A 20,538-nucleotide genomic window follows, 5' to 3' on the forward strand; every position below is an offset into this window, starting at 1 on the left:
GGATGCGTCTGGCAGAGGGAAGGCTGAAAAATAGCTGGCTAAAAATTATATTTTCTAGACCTGGAATAGACATAGAATATTAATTTGTTACCATCATACGGTTATACCTAACAGAAAATAAGTAATTAGGTTTTTTATAAGAAAAATGCACTTAAAAATGCTTTAAAGCGGTCTGGCGGGGGGAAAGCTGAAAAAGAAACTTGCGGTACCCACAGATTCGAAATCAGGGGATTTTTTATGATTTTTTGGTGTATCATTTATTCGGTTATACCAAAACGCCAAAAATTGATTTTTTGCTGCACTTTGGATGCGTCTGGCAAGGGAAAGCTGAAAAAGATCACTGCCAGACTTGTTCCGTTGACATACTGTGGTGCATATCTAGATATGTGCACACTCGAATTTCGGTTATATCAAAACTGCCAAAATATGCTGCCGGCTCTTAGACTAATAGGTATACTATTTTTTTGCTGAGTGCTACAAAAAGTATTTTTGTATTTTTTTTTTTTTTTTTTTTTTTAAGACTGTAAAAGAGGACATTTAGAAATTTGAAGTGGCTTAAAATGGCTTTTAGGATTAAACTTTAAATGCACTTACCTAAATATAAAGTGTGATATGCAACTATAAAATTTTAAAGCTTGAGGTTTTAAGTACGATGTGTTTTACCATGACAAATATAAAAACTATAACTTATTTCAAATTAGATATGGATTTTTTTTTTTCAATCTGCTAAACAAAACTTGCACAGAACTGAAATTTGTTAATAACTTTGATATAGAGCTGTAGCAAATCGTACGTATTCGTTACTAAAGTGCGGTTATTCACTTCAGTAACGAGTAACGAAAAGTTACTTTCTAAACAGTATCGTTACTCGTATGATTCGTTACTGGTACTGAAGTAAAGAAACATACGAGTAACGACGAGACTCCCATTTCAATATTAAATCCGATGTATGATACACTCAATTTGTTTTTTTTTTTTTTCAAAAAATTTATTTATTTTCAGTTTCAAAAGGTTCAACACAAAAAAAAAACAGAGAAATCGAGATTTGAAAATCCATCTCAATAGAAAAAAAATGAAAAATTGTTCCACATGTCTGTATTGAATTTCGTTAATATTCTGATAATTGTCTTTAAAGAATTGTTATAAGATAACTGAACGAATATAAACATAAAATTAAGTAGAAAAATTAGGAAAAAATTCAAAAAAGTTTCCACTTTTGAATAAAAAAAAATGGAAAAAATTCAATAGGCATACCTTCAAACTCGTATAACATGAGAACGCCGCAACCAATTTTAATGTTTATGGCCTTAAAATGTAGCGAAGACAATATAAATTGTTCTGTTTTCTTTTTTTTCAAAAAAAAATTTCCACTCATCATAGTAAACGTACAAAACATACTAAAAATACGAAACATGCGAAGGCAAAGAGTAGCGATATTATTGTTGCGGGTAAAAGAGCCAAAAGTAACATATACATGCGGGTACTCATTTTGTTGTTACTTTTACAGCCCTACTTTGATACATAGTACAGTAAAACCTGTTTAATTGGACCACCCTTTGGACCAAGAAAAGTGGTCCGATTAGAGGTTCCTTTTTAATCGGACCTGTCCATTTAGAAAGATGTTTTTCTCATTCATACTTGTAAACCACGTAAAAAATTACTGCCAATACAGGTACCAACAAATTTCAAAGGCTTTTATTACTTTTGCTTTCTTTTTCAAATCAATTTCACTATATAACTTCTTTTTCTTTCCAGGCGCCATCGCCATCTCAGATTTGTTTGTATGTAACTATTGAAGTTCCACCTTTTGATTTTATTTAAAAGTAATTTTAAAAAAAGTATTCCGTAGCCTTTCCAATCAAAAATGTTGTAAATACATATATTTGTATAACATATTGTATACCATTTTATACCAATCTTTCCATCCTTAAATATGCTTCAATCCCAAGTGTAATCATACCTATGTATATCTCTCTATACACAACTGCTTACAAATGTCGGACAATGGGAAAAATCACACAGACCATGTTCTAGTAGTTGGAAACGATAAATTATTGTGTATATATTCCCACAAGAATAAGCCATGGCCCCGACCAACAATTTATTACAGCCGTTGACGACAGGACAATAATTAAGCACGAAATTAGTTATCCGTATCTCTTAAAATAATAAATTTCTGGCACATATGGTACTGTGATCCAGTGGCGTATTGAGGGGGGGGCTCAGGGGGCTCAAGCCCACCCCAAGCCTCCAAAATCATGTTACTATTTAGCTGATTTCATCATAATCTACATGATTAACTGAAACTTTTTCGTAAATCGTAGAGATTTAGAGACAGCTCAAATGATCGAGCCCCCTCCAAATTCTAAAATGGTTGTTTGTGTTTGTTTGAGTAAGTGCCTCAGTTGACGTTGAGGTTTGGGATTTTCAGGATTTTAGTCCAATTCAGAATTCTTCAAATAATGTGTTTGTTGTTTTGACGTCGATTAACATCACCGTTAAATTTTGCAAAGCTTCTTATGCAATCACGTCGTATTTTATTGTCTTGAGTATATTACTTTTTTTCAAAAATAATATTTTTCTCAAAGATATTGGAAATACAAATTTTTTATATCTCAATATCTTAGTGGTCAACATAACTAATGGTTTATTTAAGCAAATTCCAGTTTGTGCTTCTGATTTGTATTAAAAAAGAAACATATTATTAAAAAATATATATTTCGGATTAAACATCAAAAGAATATTTCATTGAAAACTAGTTTTTGAGACTTTTTCGTTCTGCATTTCACTTTTTGAGCATTCACTTGCGTTGCCGATAGTGAAATTATTTGTTCTACATTTTTTCGCTCATTTCGATTTTCTGATCGAATTTAATTCGCTTTGTTTCTGCTCGTGAACTTGGTATCTTTTTCAACGAATCTCTAATTTTTGGACAAAATATTATCAAAACTTATATTTTTTTTTCACTTACCTACATATTTCATATGTCTCGCAAAATGTGACTTCTTATTTTTTCTTTCAAATTCTGCTTTTTTCCAATAAAGTTGCCAATAAAATTGCATCCATGTTCAAAATAGCAGTAATTTAACTCTAGAAACAAAATAAAAATGGATGATCCTTTAGTTTTGACAGTTCGAAGCATTTTTTAAGTTTTCGAAATCGATCGAAGATCAATTTCACGTGAAATTGAAAAGTGATGCCAGTTCACTTTCGGTCGAATTGCGGAAATATGGGCATTTATACCGAAAAAAGTGAAACTAGACGTGATAGGAATAAATCTGTAATTTGAATTCAGCACATGAAAAAGTTCTAACGAAAAAGTGTTTTTTTTTTTTAAGATTACTATTTTTTTCTCACAAAATAAAGCACAGAAACGTCAAATATCAACAAAGAATAATTCTTAAAGTATAATGTACTTTATTTATTTATATTTCGGTATAGTTAAAGAAAAAGTCAATAATAGTTCCCAAAAATTATTTATTTAAGTTTTTGTAAAAAAAAGTCCGATTCTCCTAAATTTACTAAACACCTTGCTGTTTGTGTAAAATGTTTGGGATACAAGAACTTGGAAAAATAGCTACTTTGAATGCGAAAGAAGACAGTAGTACGAAGTTGTCGGGAGCAGTAAAATGCTACTATACGACTTTTAGTACCGCAGCACAGCGCTTTTCTCTCGATCAAAGATGAATAAAAAAAGAGACAAATTTGTAGTACATTTACCTTATCAAAAATTTTTGAAAAATTTTTCAGCCCCCCCCAAATTTTTTTCTGGATACGCCACTGCTGTGATCGTATTTTGATTTGTATACAAAATAGCAAATTTAATTCATTTTTCATTCATACAAATTTGAAATTATAATATAATAACTTAATTTTTTAAACGAAAAAAGAACAATCAATGTTTATTTGAAAAACGACAAATTAAAGTATTGTGTGATTGATTGGGGGTGAATACTAATAAGTAAATAGTGTCAATTAAAAGCAAATTACTTAATACAGGTCAAAAAAGAACTTTTTTTGTTTTAAATGACCGAGTTTAGAAGAGGATTTTCTGCATTTGGCTTTGAGGAAAAACAGAATCGTGAAAACTCTAAAAACTTTTTACTTAGAAAATTTGATGCTGAAAAAAAACTTACATTCTATCTTTTAGGAATCATTAAGAAGTAAAACTGAAGAATTAAAAAAAAAATCAAGTTACTGTTATAATTGATTTCTAAAATGTTCGTACAGAGTGTTAAAAGTCACCAGAAACAAAAGTTTTAAAATTGAAATTGGTGGCATTTGAACATTATTCAATAAGATTGATTGCACCCTCAGGTCCATTAATGGCTAGAGAAGATATGCATTTGAATTTGAATAAAAAGCCATTTTATAAATGTCATCAAGTTTTGATCAAAAAATTACGCCTCTCTATCTAAATTCCGAGAAAAAATGGGCAGATGGGGCGTATACGTAACATTTTAACATACAAAATTGCTAAACACAAGAATTATGTTGTCAGAAACCTTTTTTTTTTAGCAAATGTTCTTGTAATGTTTTGAATATAATCGCTCCAATTGTAATTTGTACGCTTGTCTTGTTAAGTTTAAGTTATAAGAAATGTGCATAAACAGCGAAAATTAATTATATATAACAAAATTTCTTTGCCTTTTTTTTTTAAATAACAAAAAAAAAATTTGAGGAAAAATATCGACTTATTTTTGACATACATATTATGTATTTACTAACTTAAGTCATCTCAAAGGAATCATAGTGCGATTTTGTGTAACGCAAACTGCAGCAATTAATATTTTATATTTAAGCCTTATTTAAATCTAATCGCCCACAGCTTAAAAATAGCGGTAAATTTTCTAAAAAACAACCATAAAAAAGTCTATTTAGGAAGTTTTTCTAAATTGATTTAAAATGTAAGAAAATATTTTTTTTTCACGCAGTAAACTTTATTTCTTTGTAGAGAACTAAATGAAGTTTTTAAATTGTATTCTTGAATTTTATGTAAAGTGATTTGTTGTTGGAGGTATTGAGAGTCAAATTCAAGAGTATGGTTTTGGTTTGATGACTGATATTGCAGCCTCAAAAAACAAAAAACTTGAAGGTTAATAAATAACAGAAAAAACGTAAACAAAGAATAATTTTCTTAAAAGAGTAATCATTTTATCAGGAAAAAAATTTTCCCACTTTCTTAAGAAAAAAATTTAAAAAAAAATTGGTTTTTGGATAATTATAAATAGTACCAATTTCACCACTTGAAATACTGAAATACCTAAAATATTTAATACAAAAGTCCTAAAACTAGAAGAATGAAGCTTTCGCATGCTTTTTGTTTTGTCATGATAAGATCATTTTTACTGAAAATCACTAAAAAAAAAAAACGATTTTTTTTTGTTCCTTTAATTTTTTGGGCTAGTGTATATTGTAACAAAGCGTTACAACCAACCGACGCCAATCCTCCTCCATAAACCTACACAACAGTCACCCTGTATACCTACCTGTGAAACTCATATTCACCAGACGAGGTTTTTGCCGTGTTATTCCAAGACAATTATTTTTGTTTTAAAATATCCTTAAGCATATGACTTGTATGACTCTCCATTAATCACTCTCCATTAAATTGAAAGATGTCACTCAAAAAGTTCATTGTATGTTTTAAGATTTCCTTTGGGGTTAAAGTTTTGTTCATAAATGCACCAAATATTGAAAAGTCATAATTTGAAAAAAAAAACTCAAGAGCTTATTATGTTCTTTCAATATTTTAGCGTGTCATGTAATATAATCTTTACTTTTTTTTTAAACAAACTACAAAAGTGTTAACAACGCCTTTTCCAAATTAAAAAAAAAATACATATTTATATTATCAACAAAAAAGCTTCTTCCTTTAAATTTAAATTTTATTAAAGCTATCATAAATATAGTTATGAATAATGTTTTAACAAAAAAAAAAACTTTTTATCTATTTTTAGGTTGCTCACTCATCCAGTGGAAAATAGAACCAGTGGCCGAACTTAATTTACAAATTGTCCTTTGTGGTGTTGTTTTTATATTACTGCCACTATTCTTTACATCAGCAGTTTTCAAAGTAAGTATTTTCTAACCGCAAACAAAAAAATATGTGTGTCCTTTGATTGTAGGTAGGTAATTGTGGTGACCATACTGGGTTTTTTTTGTAGATACTATTATAAATATAATAAATTATGCTTAATCAATTATAAGTGCGTTAAACTATTAACATTGAAATAACTTTGGGCAAGTTATTAGTCGGAAATAATGGATGAATGGATGGAATTTTCTACCGAATCCGAACAACTAAAATAAGAAGCCACAAATAATTTCCTAGAAATGGTCACCTTAATATTAAAGTATCGATAGTGGCCCTATTCTTTCACTATGCTTGACAACTATTTAAATTTATGCATTTTCCAAACAATCACCGCGTGTTGTTTGTCACCATAATCGATTCCATTATTTTTGCCGTGTGCACATTTGTGCATCGAGAATCTACATTACCCTATCTATCTTTTTGGTTGCCAACAAATTCCTCTGCATCATAACAACACCCCACAAATATTGTCGGTGTTCCAGCCAGCCGCCAACTAATGAATAAACTCATAACAATGGAAACCCCGATACGACGACGTTGGTATGGTGGCCGGAAGCAATGTGCAATTATGTGCGATTTTGATAAAAAAAAGCCTTTTGAACAATTGCTGCCGCCGCTACCCATATTGTCCTGGCCTTTATGATTCCCTTTACCTCACATTGTTATTTCACCAAACTTACACTATTGATGCAAAAGTTATTTATATCCATTTTGGGGTTAGCCCTAGTTCACTAGAAAGCATCAACCGAGCTCAGCTTTTTTTTCATTCATTTATACTATCTCTCTCCATATTTTCTTTTTTAACTCTTTCAGGTGGGCAACTTGGCCAACGATGGAGTCAAATTGGCTGGTCTGACAGAAAAGAGATGTTCCTTATCGCCGCATGACGGGCTAGTCGAGGAAGCCCGTGGTGGTACATTACGAGCTCTCTGGACTCATGGCGGTCCAACGGCAGCCTTTATCCACATACTGATTGCAATGTGTCTTTTGCTGCCCCGGCTTCTATTAGAGGCGAGAATAATTGAAAACGGACTCCTTCCACGAGGTAATTTAACTGAAACTATATGACAAACATGAAACAAAAAGCAAATGAATCTTGTGTGTGTGTGTGGGTGGGTGAGAGTAATCGAACTATATGGCCATTTAATTCGGACATCATTGGAGCTTCGTTAAATATATACACACGGATGAAGGTTGTGGGATTATGCCACCAGAATGTGATTGGTATTTGTCAAACAGGGGAGGTTCTGAGCAAATATAAAGGTGATGAACGGTGAGTCTGATGATAAAAAAAAAAAAAAAACAGAATTTCGGTTCGGTACTCATAGTTTGGTCAGTTGGTCGTTCTTTGGGGAGCTGGGCAAACGGGTTTAAATGAACCTCAATGAATAGGAGAAAAGTTTAATCAATTGATAAAAAGTGTCAGTTTGTGTGTATAAAAAGAGGATGGGGTTTTAATTTATTTTCATACAGACTTGATTCGACGTGGGTCTTTTGTGTCTTTTGAATAAATTATGGTTTACATGGAAAATATTGAAAATCAGACTCATATTTTTATAGAAGAAGAGGATGGTAAGAAAACAGCAAAAGAAAAAGTAATCAATCAATCAATTGGAAATTTGCATGAATTTTTCTCATTTTTCGATTTAAAACTCATAGCAACTTGTATATAAATGAATAAAATGAAATTTCTTTATGCATTTCTTTAAAACTATTTATCAGTGCATAAACAAATATTCTTATGGAAGAAATGTCTTTTTTCATCATTAAAAATTTTTTAATAACATTAATTTATTTAATGCACATGGTTATTTCAACTGGTAGTAAAATTATAATTAACTGATTGAAAGCTGCAGATAACTTTTGCGTTGAAATGAAATCAATATTATGCTTATAGATAGGGACATTTTTAAATATTTCAGAAATCAGCATTTAAAGTTTTTCATACAAAATATATTATGCAAACACGAAGTTTATTTTAGGCTCAACAAAAATCTAAAGGCCATAGAAAAGTGCTGATAGCTATACGATTGAAATCGGTAAAGATCAAATAATGTTGCATGTTTTGACAGTGAAATGGCAGTTGAATTCAAAAATGACATTTCACTTACATTGAATATCAACAATGACATGTTCACACCAGTGGCGTAGATAGCTTTTTGCTAAGGGGGTGGATAGATCTAGTTCGCAAATTTTTTTTTAAATTTTAATAATGCTTCTTTGTATTGTTTTTATTCTCTTTAAATTGGAGAAAGTTCTTTCGGTAGTTGACGTAGAAACCAGCAGTGTAGCTAATATCTTTAATAAAATATAAATACCAGGACAACTTTTTTCGGTGCAGCTTTCGAGCGCTTCATAGGGAAAGTTCATAGGGAAAGTATTTTTCCGTCTGATCAAATATCTTTTCTGAGTTTTTAATTCTTCACACAGAGAAAAATATGACCAGGACCACCTAAATACCAACAGATTTCCTTATTAAACTATTTTATGAAGAAACCTTATTAATATCAACAATTAATAAGGTTTTTCCATAGAGATTTCTTATTATTTTCATGTACAAAATCTTTCAAAATTTTTTGTAAAATTTTCATATTTTTTCCAACTTGGCACTAGAACAAAAATTGTGACCAATATTTCTATAGTAAATTGGAATAGGTGATCCCGTACATGATCGTATTTTTTTTTTATTAAAAAAACAAAACCCACTTCCATGGATCAAAACTGGGTTTTATGGTTTTTCTAATAGTACTGAACAGGCACCAGCTTTTCAATACCTACAAAAATAATTATCAAAATTGGTTCACTCGGTCCAAAGTTATGAGGTGACAAACACAAAAAAAAAAGTACAGATGAATTGAATAACTCCTCCTTTTTGGAAGTCGGTAAAACAATTAGGAAATCCCGATTGTTTAAATAATATTTCCTTCTTGGATGAAAACTATAAGGAAATCTTATTGTTTTTGTTCTATTTTATGTGGTCAATTTTTGGTAAAACTCAACAGTTTCATTAAATTTTTTAGCTGCTTTGTCTATTTCAGACGAAGAATCCTTAGAAAGAACCGGAAACCCTTCTAGTGTGTTTTCATGGTTTGTACATTTTTCTCCAAGGCCCATTACATAGAAATCGAGAAAAAGATTGAAAACAGTAACACGAAAATATTCTTTACTGTACTTTGAACCGAAGGGTTCGAACGATTCTTTTGTCGCTTCACTATTCTCTTATGTTTAACGCCTATGTCAAGGATTTCAGCTAATTTTTCCCATATACAAAAAACTTTCGAACATGAGTCGTCTTCTGCCCGTTTAATTTTTAGTTGATCCCTTAAATCTTTAGCGAGCTCCATTGCTTGGACCAAGTCTAAATTCACTCTTTGAAACACCGACTTAATGGCAACGAAAGTTGGTAAACCATATTTATAACCTTTAAGCTAATCAAGAACTCGAAATCCATAGCGTTTTTTTTCAAAGTGCGCTTCTTCAACTTATTTATTCATGACTGTTTATACTGCACAATTATCGATCCCAATGGGGGGGGGATATATCCCCCTGATCCCCCCCTATCTACGCCACTGGTTCACACTTAACTGAGAATGTGGGTGAGTACCATGCTGGCCAACAATTTAAAAAAAAAAAACAGGGTTTATTAATCTTTATGCGGACGCAGCTTAAGAATATCATTTTTAGGTAGATATGTACCATCAATTTTTTTTGCTGCTGATCCTCACGTAAGACCCGTCAAAAGTTGCGTATTCAATTACGGGAAAAATACTCAAAAAAAATATTCAAGGGTACTTTTGGGCCTCTACCAGCAGCACAAAGAAGAATTTACCCTCAAAAATCGGTCAAAAGTCCTAGTTAAAAATTTCGGAAAAAAATTCACCTATCATATAGTGTTTTTAAAAATTACCTAAACCCAAATAACGCGAAGGGAGAGCAGTTGAAAGTTAGACTTTATTTGATTGTTTGGAAATTTTTTTCATTGTTTTTTTTTTTTTCGTTCCGGGCAAGGTCGCACTGATAATTTTATGTGCATTCTTTTAAGTTTTCATTTATTTTTTTTAATTTAGCTAATTTATTTAACTTACAAGTTTTTTTAAACTTAAAAAAAAAATTTTTTTGAAAATTTTAAAACTAAATTATGTAAAGGTATCTACAAAGGTTTTGTGTAGAAAAAATGTTTGAAATCAGAAAAACCGTTTAGGAAAAATTAACACATTAGTTATTCTAATCCATCAAACTAAGCCGAATATCAAATTTTGTGTGTTTAACTGCTATGATACTTCTGTACTTTTTAAAATTCACTCTTAAATATACTTTTTTATGCTTACACATGTGTTTTTATTAGTTTTCAACAAAAAAAAAAAAGTCTTAAATAATTTTGTCTGCAATGGTAAGGCTAGTGCCTGATTGTAAATATGCCAGTTTTTCTCAATTTTCAAAGTTTTGGAAAATATTAAAAATCGCTTTTTAACATTTACTTATACGAGCAAGAAACAGAATAACAATATATACTTTTTTTAAGGTGCAGAGATCGTGAAGATATCGTCGGCACAACGCCAAAACCGCGAATCTGCATTTTTGGACATTTTCACTGTAATGCGTCATTTTACTTGTTATCGGTCCCTCTATTTACTGCGTCGATCCCCATCCATCATCTGTTCCCTTGAAGCCTAAACTATCAATTTGCGTTGCACGATTTTCCATAAGATTGCATGAGTTTCCAAAACTTCGAAGCCGTTTTTCTCAAAACAACAATTTTGCAGATTCGTGGTTTTTTCTTTGTGCCCACAATATTACCTTTGTCATCTTTGCAACAAAACACTTTTTGACAGAGATTTTTGTAGACCCTAACAAAGTTTAGCCTTCCGCAAAGTTTAGCACTCGATTGGATTTAGTTCACTATAGTCCAAAGTTTAAACGCGAAGCCGAACAAAATTTGCACACCTAAAATCAAATTTGAGCTGTGAAAATAAAATAATCCTGCGAGTTAAAATGTGAAATTATTTTTTTTCCCACAAAAAAGTGGAATTAATTCTCAAATTCAGTGTGAATCCACTTTACATGAAAAAAGTGAAATTATTTCCAATTGTTAGTGAAGTTATTTCCCATTTGAAAGTGGTTCCCGTGAAGTTAGTTTCCTGTACCTTTTTTAGTATGTATAAATAAATAATAAGCATTATTGTTAAATTCTTTTACTGTTACAGAAAATGAGAAATTCTTAAGCTCTATAATTGCATAGGAGCCCTTTGAGTACATACATTGTAGGTAAAATTTGTTTTTTACCATAATTATTTCCCATAATTGTTGTGATATAATTTGTTGGACAAATTCAGTTTCCTGTTTAGCACCCCAAAAAAAAATAAAGTTAGCCATTTAAATCAATTAGACCAAAACTTTCCTTTTCCAAATGAGTCCGAATACAATTTGACTGGATTACTTATTCAAATAATAATTTATTTTTCATTTAATTTTGTGATTTCAAATTTTCAATCATAACTATTATTACTGTCCTCTTCAAACTTAGAAGTTATTAGCTGTGACTCTAAATGAAAACATGGGCACTCAATCTCACGATATACCAGAGTCTTTTTTTTTCCTTTTTTAGTATTTTTAAACCTCTACTCTGTCGTAAGTTTTCATTGAAAATAAATAACAAAAGAAAGAAAAAAAAAAGAAAAAGAAAATGTTGGCAATAACAACACCATCCAACCCGATATCATTCAGGACGTCGACCCAAAAGAAAAACAAGACCTAGATTATAAACATTGGGTTTTTGCTTCCTTCCATATCGGCTTGGGTTGGATGGATATTTTTTTTTTCTTTTTATTTTCACGCGAGCGTTAATAGAAAATTCCTGGAGACTTGGCAGCATCAGTGTGGTTCGCTGGATGCTTTGTCCCTTCATCTCCTTTTGCTGGCTCGCCCTCTCTCTCGGGGGGGAATTCAGGAAGCACATAAAGTTTATTTATTCTTTGCTCGTTGTTTCGTTTCATTGATGGCTTAGTGGGGCAAGTAAGCAAAAACCAGCTGCAAAGCTGAAGCTACAGAAGTACCAGATTTGTTGGGCGGTGGCTGTGATGGTGTGATGGTGGAATGAGGCAATACATTCCACTACGTCATCACGTCCTTTTTTCTCATCAGACTTGAAGCTGCTGCATTCGCCTTTGTTCGATGTTGTTATCTACCGTGGGAGATTAATTTTAATGGGGAAATATTAGTTGGGACATGAAGCTGGCTCTGTTGCTCTATTTTTTTTTTTTTAATTTGCTTTTGTTATTTTTAGGGCGTTATGGTTTGAGAAGAAATTAAATTCGAATTTAGTTTAAAATAAAATGATAATAACTTTTAATATTGTACTTCACACCTCAAAAGACATCGTTGTATCTTCGACGTGTCATCAAACAATTCTTTCGAATAGGGCTTTCAAGCTCAAAATTTTGTTTGATATAAAAGAAAGTTATATTGTGAAAAATTTCTGAATAGTATGTCCTAATTTATAACAAAGATAATCGCTCCTTGGAAGCATATACTCCAGCCCAAATATCATACCATTTTGACTTTAAATGATGGGTATGGGCATTAGATTGAAATTAGGAAATATGTGACGCGTCGCGATGGCTGTGATAGTATGTATTGCGCGGGCCTATTTAACAAGATTTATGACAATCGTTTAAGCTTTATTATACTTGATTGTTGTGCAAATTATGTTTATTTACGATGATGGTAATTTGGAAAATAAATGAAGAAGGGGGTCCGAAGATAAGCCATGGCACTTTGGCAGACACAGAAATGTCGTTATGGCCTGCACCACCATCGTCAGTATAGCAATTTGATGGCTGATTTCATGATAGCTCAAAATCTGCAATCATCCAACCACACCACTAAGTCTTTTGGCCATGTTTTCTTACTTCAGTTTAATGTTTGTTTGGGATTTTATGAGCATTTCTCTTATTCTTGTGTGGCTTTAATATCATTCATCACAACAATGCCTTTTTGTTTGAGTTAAATATATTTCGTGTCGTCTATAGGATAAGTACTGTGCCTGCATTTGTCGGGTTGTTAGAATGTTTTAATCGTTAAATAAGTAAAACCCTTAAAGATCTCTATATAATTTTTACTAGAAAAGGACAATACAATAACTGTTGTCATCTTGTTATATTTTTAAGAGCTATGTGATTTTACATCTTAAATACGACAAAGTACGGGTTTATAACTTGTGATCAACGATTCTAAAAGAAACTATATACAATACATGTATCTATATTTTATGACGCTGATTTTTGTGCTGGCATCATTAAATTGGTTTTGTGTATATTTTTACAGGATTGTGTTATTTGAAAGCAGTTATTATCAGTTAAAAAAAAAGGAAGATGTAAAAGGATTTTTTTTTAGCAGTACTATCTTTACGGATTCGATAAAATAAGCAGCTCATAAAAAATGAGATTGTAATAACACCGGCACACAAAAAAAAAGTGTCATGCACCAGGAACCAGACCTATCTTTCTATATGTTTTTCGACCCGCTGAATCCGAATTTCAAGTCCGTTTGGCCCGTTTGCATTTTTCTTAAAACTGTAAGGTGACCGGGCTAAATGGACTTGGAATTCGGATTCAGTGGGTTCAAAAACATAGTAGAAAGATATGTCTGGTTCCTTTCAAAACTTAAATAATATGGAAAAACTACCTAATAAAAAAGTCGGATTTCTTAAGAAAATAAATTTTATCTCGGTTATTTATGAAATATTCTCAACAATGTTATACCATTTTGAAAAGAGAATTGAACACACCAACTTTTAAGGTAACTTGCCAAAACATCATAGTGCATTTTTTTTACACTACGGTTCATTGAATTAGAGTCATGTAAAAAATTTTAGTACTTAGTTGGGCAAAAAAGTAATATTTGCTTTAAACCTGATGCAGCTAAGTTAAACATTTTTAATGCATTTGGTAGCAGGGTTATTCAAGGTTCCGTAACAAAAGAAAAAACTGAGAAAAATTAAGATTTGTAGTCACGGCACATGAAAAACCGTTACAGGGTGACCATTTTTTCGACTTTTTTTCAAATGCCCATAACTCACAAAATATATGGCTGCGATTTTTGTTATTATTTTTCTGATAACTATCACCACCGATCTACCGTGTTCGTTTCGACGTTAACTTTTGGGACACCCTGTATAATAGATTTTATGAGACATTTCAATTATTACGAATCTTAGATGTATTTTTTTTTTCAACGCATTTTCGAAATTTTCACATTTTTGAAAACGCAATTTCGTATAAATGGTTACTTTTAAAAGAAAAATGCTTATGAACTTTTTAAAAGAGAATTGTTAGAATAACGAAGAAAAATATGACAAAAATAATAATAATTTTTAGAGCTACTACTTCTAAACAAAACCACTTTTAGATTAGTTGTAATATTTGAGTAATTTGTGACGCATTCGTCGGATTTATGGGGGCTCTGTGTTTTTGAGACATTATAAAAGCGTTCTATTATTTTTGAAAGAATGAAAAAAGTAATTATTTTTTTAAGTAATTTATTATTTAAGCCTATCTACTGCGGTGTAGCTGATAGCTTCAAACGCTATTTTTATATAAATTGTGCACTTGTTTTTTTTTTTTTTTTGTTTTTTATGCATGGACGTAAAGCGTTTAGGTTTTTTCGCTCAGGATTCTCGGTCGATGTTTTTATGAGCTCGTAGCTCTGAACAAGCTGTGCACAATTTCTGAACAAAAAATATACACAATTTTGAGGCTCTGAAAGTTCTAAGCAAAAGAGAAATACAGTACATTTTTTGAAAGTTCATATCTAATGCGGTAAACAAAATAGTACGTATACACCACAGTGTACATGTACATAGGCAACGTGCAAACAATGTTAATTAAAACTTTGACCTAAGGACTAAGACACCCTAATCGAAATTAAATAAACACTTGAACAAAATGTTTATCTTCTTGTCGTCACTCGTCAGTGTTAATAAATACACAGAAAAATCCATTCAAATGGAAAAGAATCAAAAATTTAAAAATTTCTTCAGCCTGTTTAAAAACAGAATAGTAATTAAACACACATCTAACAGAAATAAAAACAAATAAAAACAAAAATAAACTAAACATAAACAGCATTTTGTATTTTAGTTTTGGTTTAAGTAACCAGGGGATTTCAGGGATTTTTGGCTTTACACAATCCTGTAAAGCGGTGTCACTTCTATATTATATACAGAATTATTTAATGGTACGAGTATAACGTAGCTCATTTGTTTGCTTATTTTGAAAACGAATTCTTCTGGAAAAAAACTTTAATTTCATTTAAATTACTATAATAACTAATGAGCCCACTGTCGTACCTGGGCGAAAAGCTTTGGAGTTGAGGTCACTTGAACTTTAAAATTGAATTAAATTACTATACTTAATCAAAGTTTCCTGGTTAAAATTATACAATTTCTAAGAAATAATAATTTTAAAATGAAATTAAATTTTACAAACATTTGTTTTAAACGAAATTAAATATAAAAACAACACGGCTTAAGGAATTCATATCTCTTAATCCATTTTAATACCATTTTATTGTTTTAATTTATATTAAAATCCTCCTAGAATCCATTTAAAGTGTTAATAATGAAATAATAAAAACAAAAAAATATATAAAACAACCATTTATGAAGACATACACTGAACCAAATCCTTACGTAAATACAACGAAAAAATTCGTTGAGCCAACGAAAATTTAATTAATTTTCAGCCGATGAATAATTTAATTGGCTCAACGAAATGGCTTTCATACGTTAATGAAGAACTTCATCAATCAACGAAAACTGTAGTATTTTAATGAAATTTTTCATAAAAATTTTTGATCGAGAGTTAATGAATTTTTACATCACTTTACGAAATTTTTCATAGATTAACGTAAAATTTAATTAACCACGGTGATATTTTTCGTTAGTCAATGTATTTTTTGATTAATTTATGAAAGAACTTTCGTTAGCTAACGAATTTTTTCGTAAATTTAATGAACATTTTTATTAAATTACGAAAAAATATTTGTTAGCTAACGAAACTTTTCGTTGTATTAATTGTACTTTTTTATTGGACTTGTTAAATTATTAATTTAATATAGTCCAAACCAAAAATTGGCGTTTCGACCCGGTGGAGCTCACTTAAGTCAACTGATGAGTCCGACTTATCGTGAGACACCTTGTCAATACGCAAATATTTTTTATATTCAGCTCAGCTTACATAGATTTTTAAACAAAAACCTAATGTGAACTATATAAAGCAAGATTCAATTTTTAATCATTAAAACAGAAATGCACCCAAGTCTACGTTTTTTTTTGTAAGGCAACGATTTTTTTCGTTAACTGATGTATTTTTTCATAAGCCAATGTAATATTTCATTAGTATATGAAGAATTTTCATAAGCTTATGAAGATTTTCGTTAGTTAATGTTGAATTTCATAAGTTAATGAATTTTTTCGTTACTTAATTAAAACTTTAATAAAGTAAGGAAAAAATTCTTATTTTTATTCTTTAAAATGAGTATGAAATTTTTCGTTAATTGATGAATCTTTTCATTGAATTGGATTTTTTGGCACTAAAAAGGGAGAAAAAGTGTATGAAACGTTTTCATTAATTGATGAAGGTTTTCATATTACGAAAAATTACATATTTTCGTTGAGCCAACGAAAGTTTCGTTGGGCCAACGAAAATGTAGTGTAGAAACGATTTTCGTAATTTTACGAAATTTATTATTTTCAGTGTAGTATGTGCGTGCAAAACTATAATATCCGAATGCGAAAAAATGCAAAAATCCCTACAATCCTTTGGCGACAAAATAACCCAGTGACCTGAAATAATGATTATTCCACTTTAATCGGATTGCAAAGTGCAATTATCAATCCTTCTTCTTGCGAAATAAAAACGTTGTAGGTATATATGTATGCTCCCGTGCAACGAAACGATGTCTTTAACTGATTATTATCATTCCATGCTGCATTTTGTTCAACCTTTATCCTATGACTCTGCCTCTAGTCTGGTTTTTCATTCATTTCCTTTTGTTTTATATTTTTTTTTCCCCCACAGAAAACATCTGGCAAACCGAACTGGATTTTATAGCCATAAATCGGAGGAATCTTGTCGTACTGTCGGTTATATCATCGCCATATCAAAACATATCAGAGGACGAGGTCTACAATGACACTGTCTTCCTAGCAAACAACAATAAGCTATCCGAAAGCAATGAAGAACAATACAGGATATCCTATCCAAAGTCAGCGTTCTTTGAGGTGCCTGACCTACTCGACGCAAACAATAGCAACGAGAACAGTGCCAGTGAAGAGGACCTGAACAAAATGCGCTCAACAATGCCAATGAGTTCTGCCACCACAACCACTGCTCTGACAAATAAACAATCGACTATTAGAACGACGCCAACTACGACAATGACAACGACGACCACCACCACGACGACTTCTACAACGCTAATCATTCCAACAACTGCCAAGGGAGCATCAACTATCACCAAGTCCTCATCATCTATTGTCAGCGGCAGCAGTGGCGGCCACACCAGCAGCAGAGTATCGCATAGGCGAAATGGTAATCGACAGCACAGGAATAGGTCACATAGAAAACATTCCTCAAAGTCCGAAGAATCCCGGACATCACGCTCCGAAGAGACCGACAGGGAACTCGAATTGCGCCACTCAAAGGCTATTGACTTTAATCGCTTAGAGGACCTGGAAATGGTAACCGTGTTTGAGAACCCATCATCAGGACTGGGAAAGTCGTCGTTAGTGCCCACATCGTCACAACAGCGACCAAACAGTGTGGAAGAAGAGTTGGAATACGGAGGAGGAGGCATCATGAGGCAACCCACGACCACCACAACCAGACAAACCACCACCACACTCAGAGACAGCAATATCCACATTGTGAAACCAGAAAAACTGCCTGAAATCATTCCGGCCACACCGCTCGCATCCAACTCGAAGATCTTTGAAATCAAAACAAAGTCGAAAAAAGTCAAACGCATGGCAGATGATGAATTGCAGGTGGAGATCGAGCCAGAGTACTTGATTGGGGAGCCGCCGTTAAATGAGTCCACTGACATCGTTGGCATTGGTGTTGGTGTTGGAATCGTCGATGGCGGCGGCATCGATGGCAATGGTAATACACCACCTGGTCTTGTCCGACTGGACGGATTCTCGGGAATGTTGCAGACCTTTTTTGGCATCGAGAAAGAGATCGATGTCACGGTCTTTTCCCATCCACCGAGTGCTGAATTTATGAATCTGGTTGTGGCGCTGCTTGTTTGGTCCGTCCGCTATCCCGCTGTATTCTGGTCGACAACTAAACCCTTTGCTACCATATTTAGCGTTCAAATGGTTGCCTCGTCTCTGGAGATTATTTTCAGTTTTATAGGAATATCGAACCTGTATAAATTGCAGATCTTCAGTGAGGCTATACCTGTGCATAATCCCGGGTTAATACTAAATGCAGTTGTGACGCTATCCTTATTCATATTGGCTACCATTTTGGTGTTGTCGTCTTCGATGATCATGTACTTGTATGGACATGGTAGGCTGGCGGCAAAAATGCGCGATCGTTCGCTTATTACGATGAAGACGAGTGAGACGTGGATATATTTTGCACATTGCGCGTCGTTGTGCTTTGTTCTGGCTTTGGCAGTGGTTAAGGCACCGCTTTTAAATGACTTAAGTGCTACCTACAGAAATAATTTGCACTGTCCGACTTTTATTTCGGGTAAGTAGAAAAAAAAAAATTAAACACATTTTTTTGGTTAATGATGGTTTGTTTTGCGGGTAAGTTTTTGGGTTTATTTAGGTACATTTTTGTTTGTGGGTTTGGTAGAAACAGCAAGTCAGCAACAGGTTAAAAAATGTGATCCAGAGGCGATGAACTTTTTAAGTTTTTAATTTAAATAATTAAAAAATTATCTGAAATAGTAATACTCCAGTCAAAGCGTCATTTGACCTTGCGATGAGAGGCACTGTCTGTTTTTATTTCATGGATCGATGGGGGTATATTTAAAAGGCTTAAACCCAATTTCTCACCACCTGATCATTCTTTTTAGCGGAGTTATACACAAAAATGCATTTTTTGGGATATTTTACTTCTAAGCTAATATCTTTGCTCCAGATTGTCGTAGACCAAAAAATAAACATACATTCTCTTCCTTATAATATTTTCTATTGTTGTATGTAATTTCATTGTATTTGAGTGAGTAAATATAAAATGGCAGCCATTTAAAGTCAAATTCTTGTTGTTAAAAGACACATTTTTGTCATTATTTCGAAAAAAGCTTATATCATGATTGACATTTTTCTAACCTATTTTGTAGCCCTGTTCATGTCCTGCATTTTAAAGAAAAAATGAGGTCTTTATCACCAAAGATGGCCGAGCTATTGATAAATGAACGCATGCAAAACCGGTGCGAAAACACCCAAAAATATCGTTTTTTGGGAATAACTCGACTTCAGAATGTCCTACGGCAAAAAATAAAGCAATGAATTGTTCGTTACAACATTTTCTATCAATTTAGTGCACAATCTTTCTGTTGAAACAAATAAAAAATAAGTAATATTAAGTCAAAGTCGTTTTTTTGTTTAGTAAACTCTTGCCTTATTATTTTGCAAACGGTGAGAGTATTGGCGAACAAAATAAATTACTGTTGTAGTCCTTTAAATTATCTACAATTAAAAAAAAAAAATTAGCTTTCTACGACCCACGAGAGCCGAGTTATTATAATTTTAAGAAAGCATTAATCCGTACGAAAATTCAAAAAAATTTCCCTTGTTTATGATTCGAATACTTGTTCTCAGTGAGAGGGGTTGTTTCATTGTTTCTTGTTATAAGAGAATTTGTCTTATGTTTTTTCTTTGGGCATTTGTACCTTTTTTAAAAAATTAATTTCTCGGCTCTCGTGGGTCGTAGAAAGCTAAATTTTTTTTTTAATTGTAGATAATTTAAAGGACTACAATAATATTTTATTTTCTTAGCCAATACTCGCACCGTTTGCAAAATAATAAGGCAAGAGTTTGCTAAACAAAAAAACGACTTTGACTTAATATTACATATTTTTTATTTGTTTCAACAAAAAAATTGTGCACTAAATTGATAGAAAACGTTGTAACGAACAATTCATTGCTTTATTTTTTGCCGTAGGACATTCTGAAGTCGAGTTATTCCCAAAAAACGATATTTTTGGGTGTTTTCACACCGGTTTTGCATGCGTTCATTTATCAATAGCTCGGCCATCTTTGGTGATAAAGAGCTCATTTTTCCTTTAAAATGCAGGACATGAACAGGGCTACAAAATAGGTTAGAAAAATGTCAATCATGATATAAGCTTTTTTCGAAATAATGACAAAAATGTGTTTTTTAACAACAAGAATTTGACTTTAAATGGCTGCCATTTTATATTTA

At 32.1% G+C, this 20,538-nt stretch overlaps 1 protein-coding gene across 3 annotated transcripts in view; it reads left to right on the forward strand.

The window, feature by feature from the left end:
• The window catches only part of LOC129916918 (protein tincar), a 114,434-nt gene that overhangs the window by 82,055 nt on the left and 11,841 nt on the right, over nt 1-20,538 (forward strand). For all 3 annotated transcript variants that reach the window (XM_055997129.1, XM_055997130.1, XM_055997127.1), the window contains exons 4-6: nt 5,961-6,076; nt 6,911-7,142; nt 17,176-18,855. In XM_055997129.1, coding sequence (XP_055853104.1) covers nt 5,961-6,076; nt 6,911-7,142; nt 17,176-18,855 — 2,028 coding nt within the window. The remainder of the gene's footprint in view (nt 1-5,960; nt 6,077-6,910; nt 7,143-17,175; nt 18,856-20,538) is intronic.

This window comes from Episyrphus balteatus, chromosome 3 (genome assembly GCF_945859705.1).
Source record: "Episyrphus balteatus chromosome 3, idEpiBalt1.1, whole genome shotgun sequence".
In the NCBI taxonomy this organism is placed as follows: domain Eukaryota; kingdom Metazoa; phylum Arthropoda; class Insecta; order Diptera; family Syrphidae; genus Episyrphus; species Episyrphus balteatus.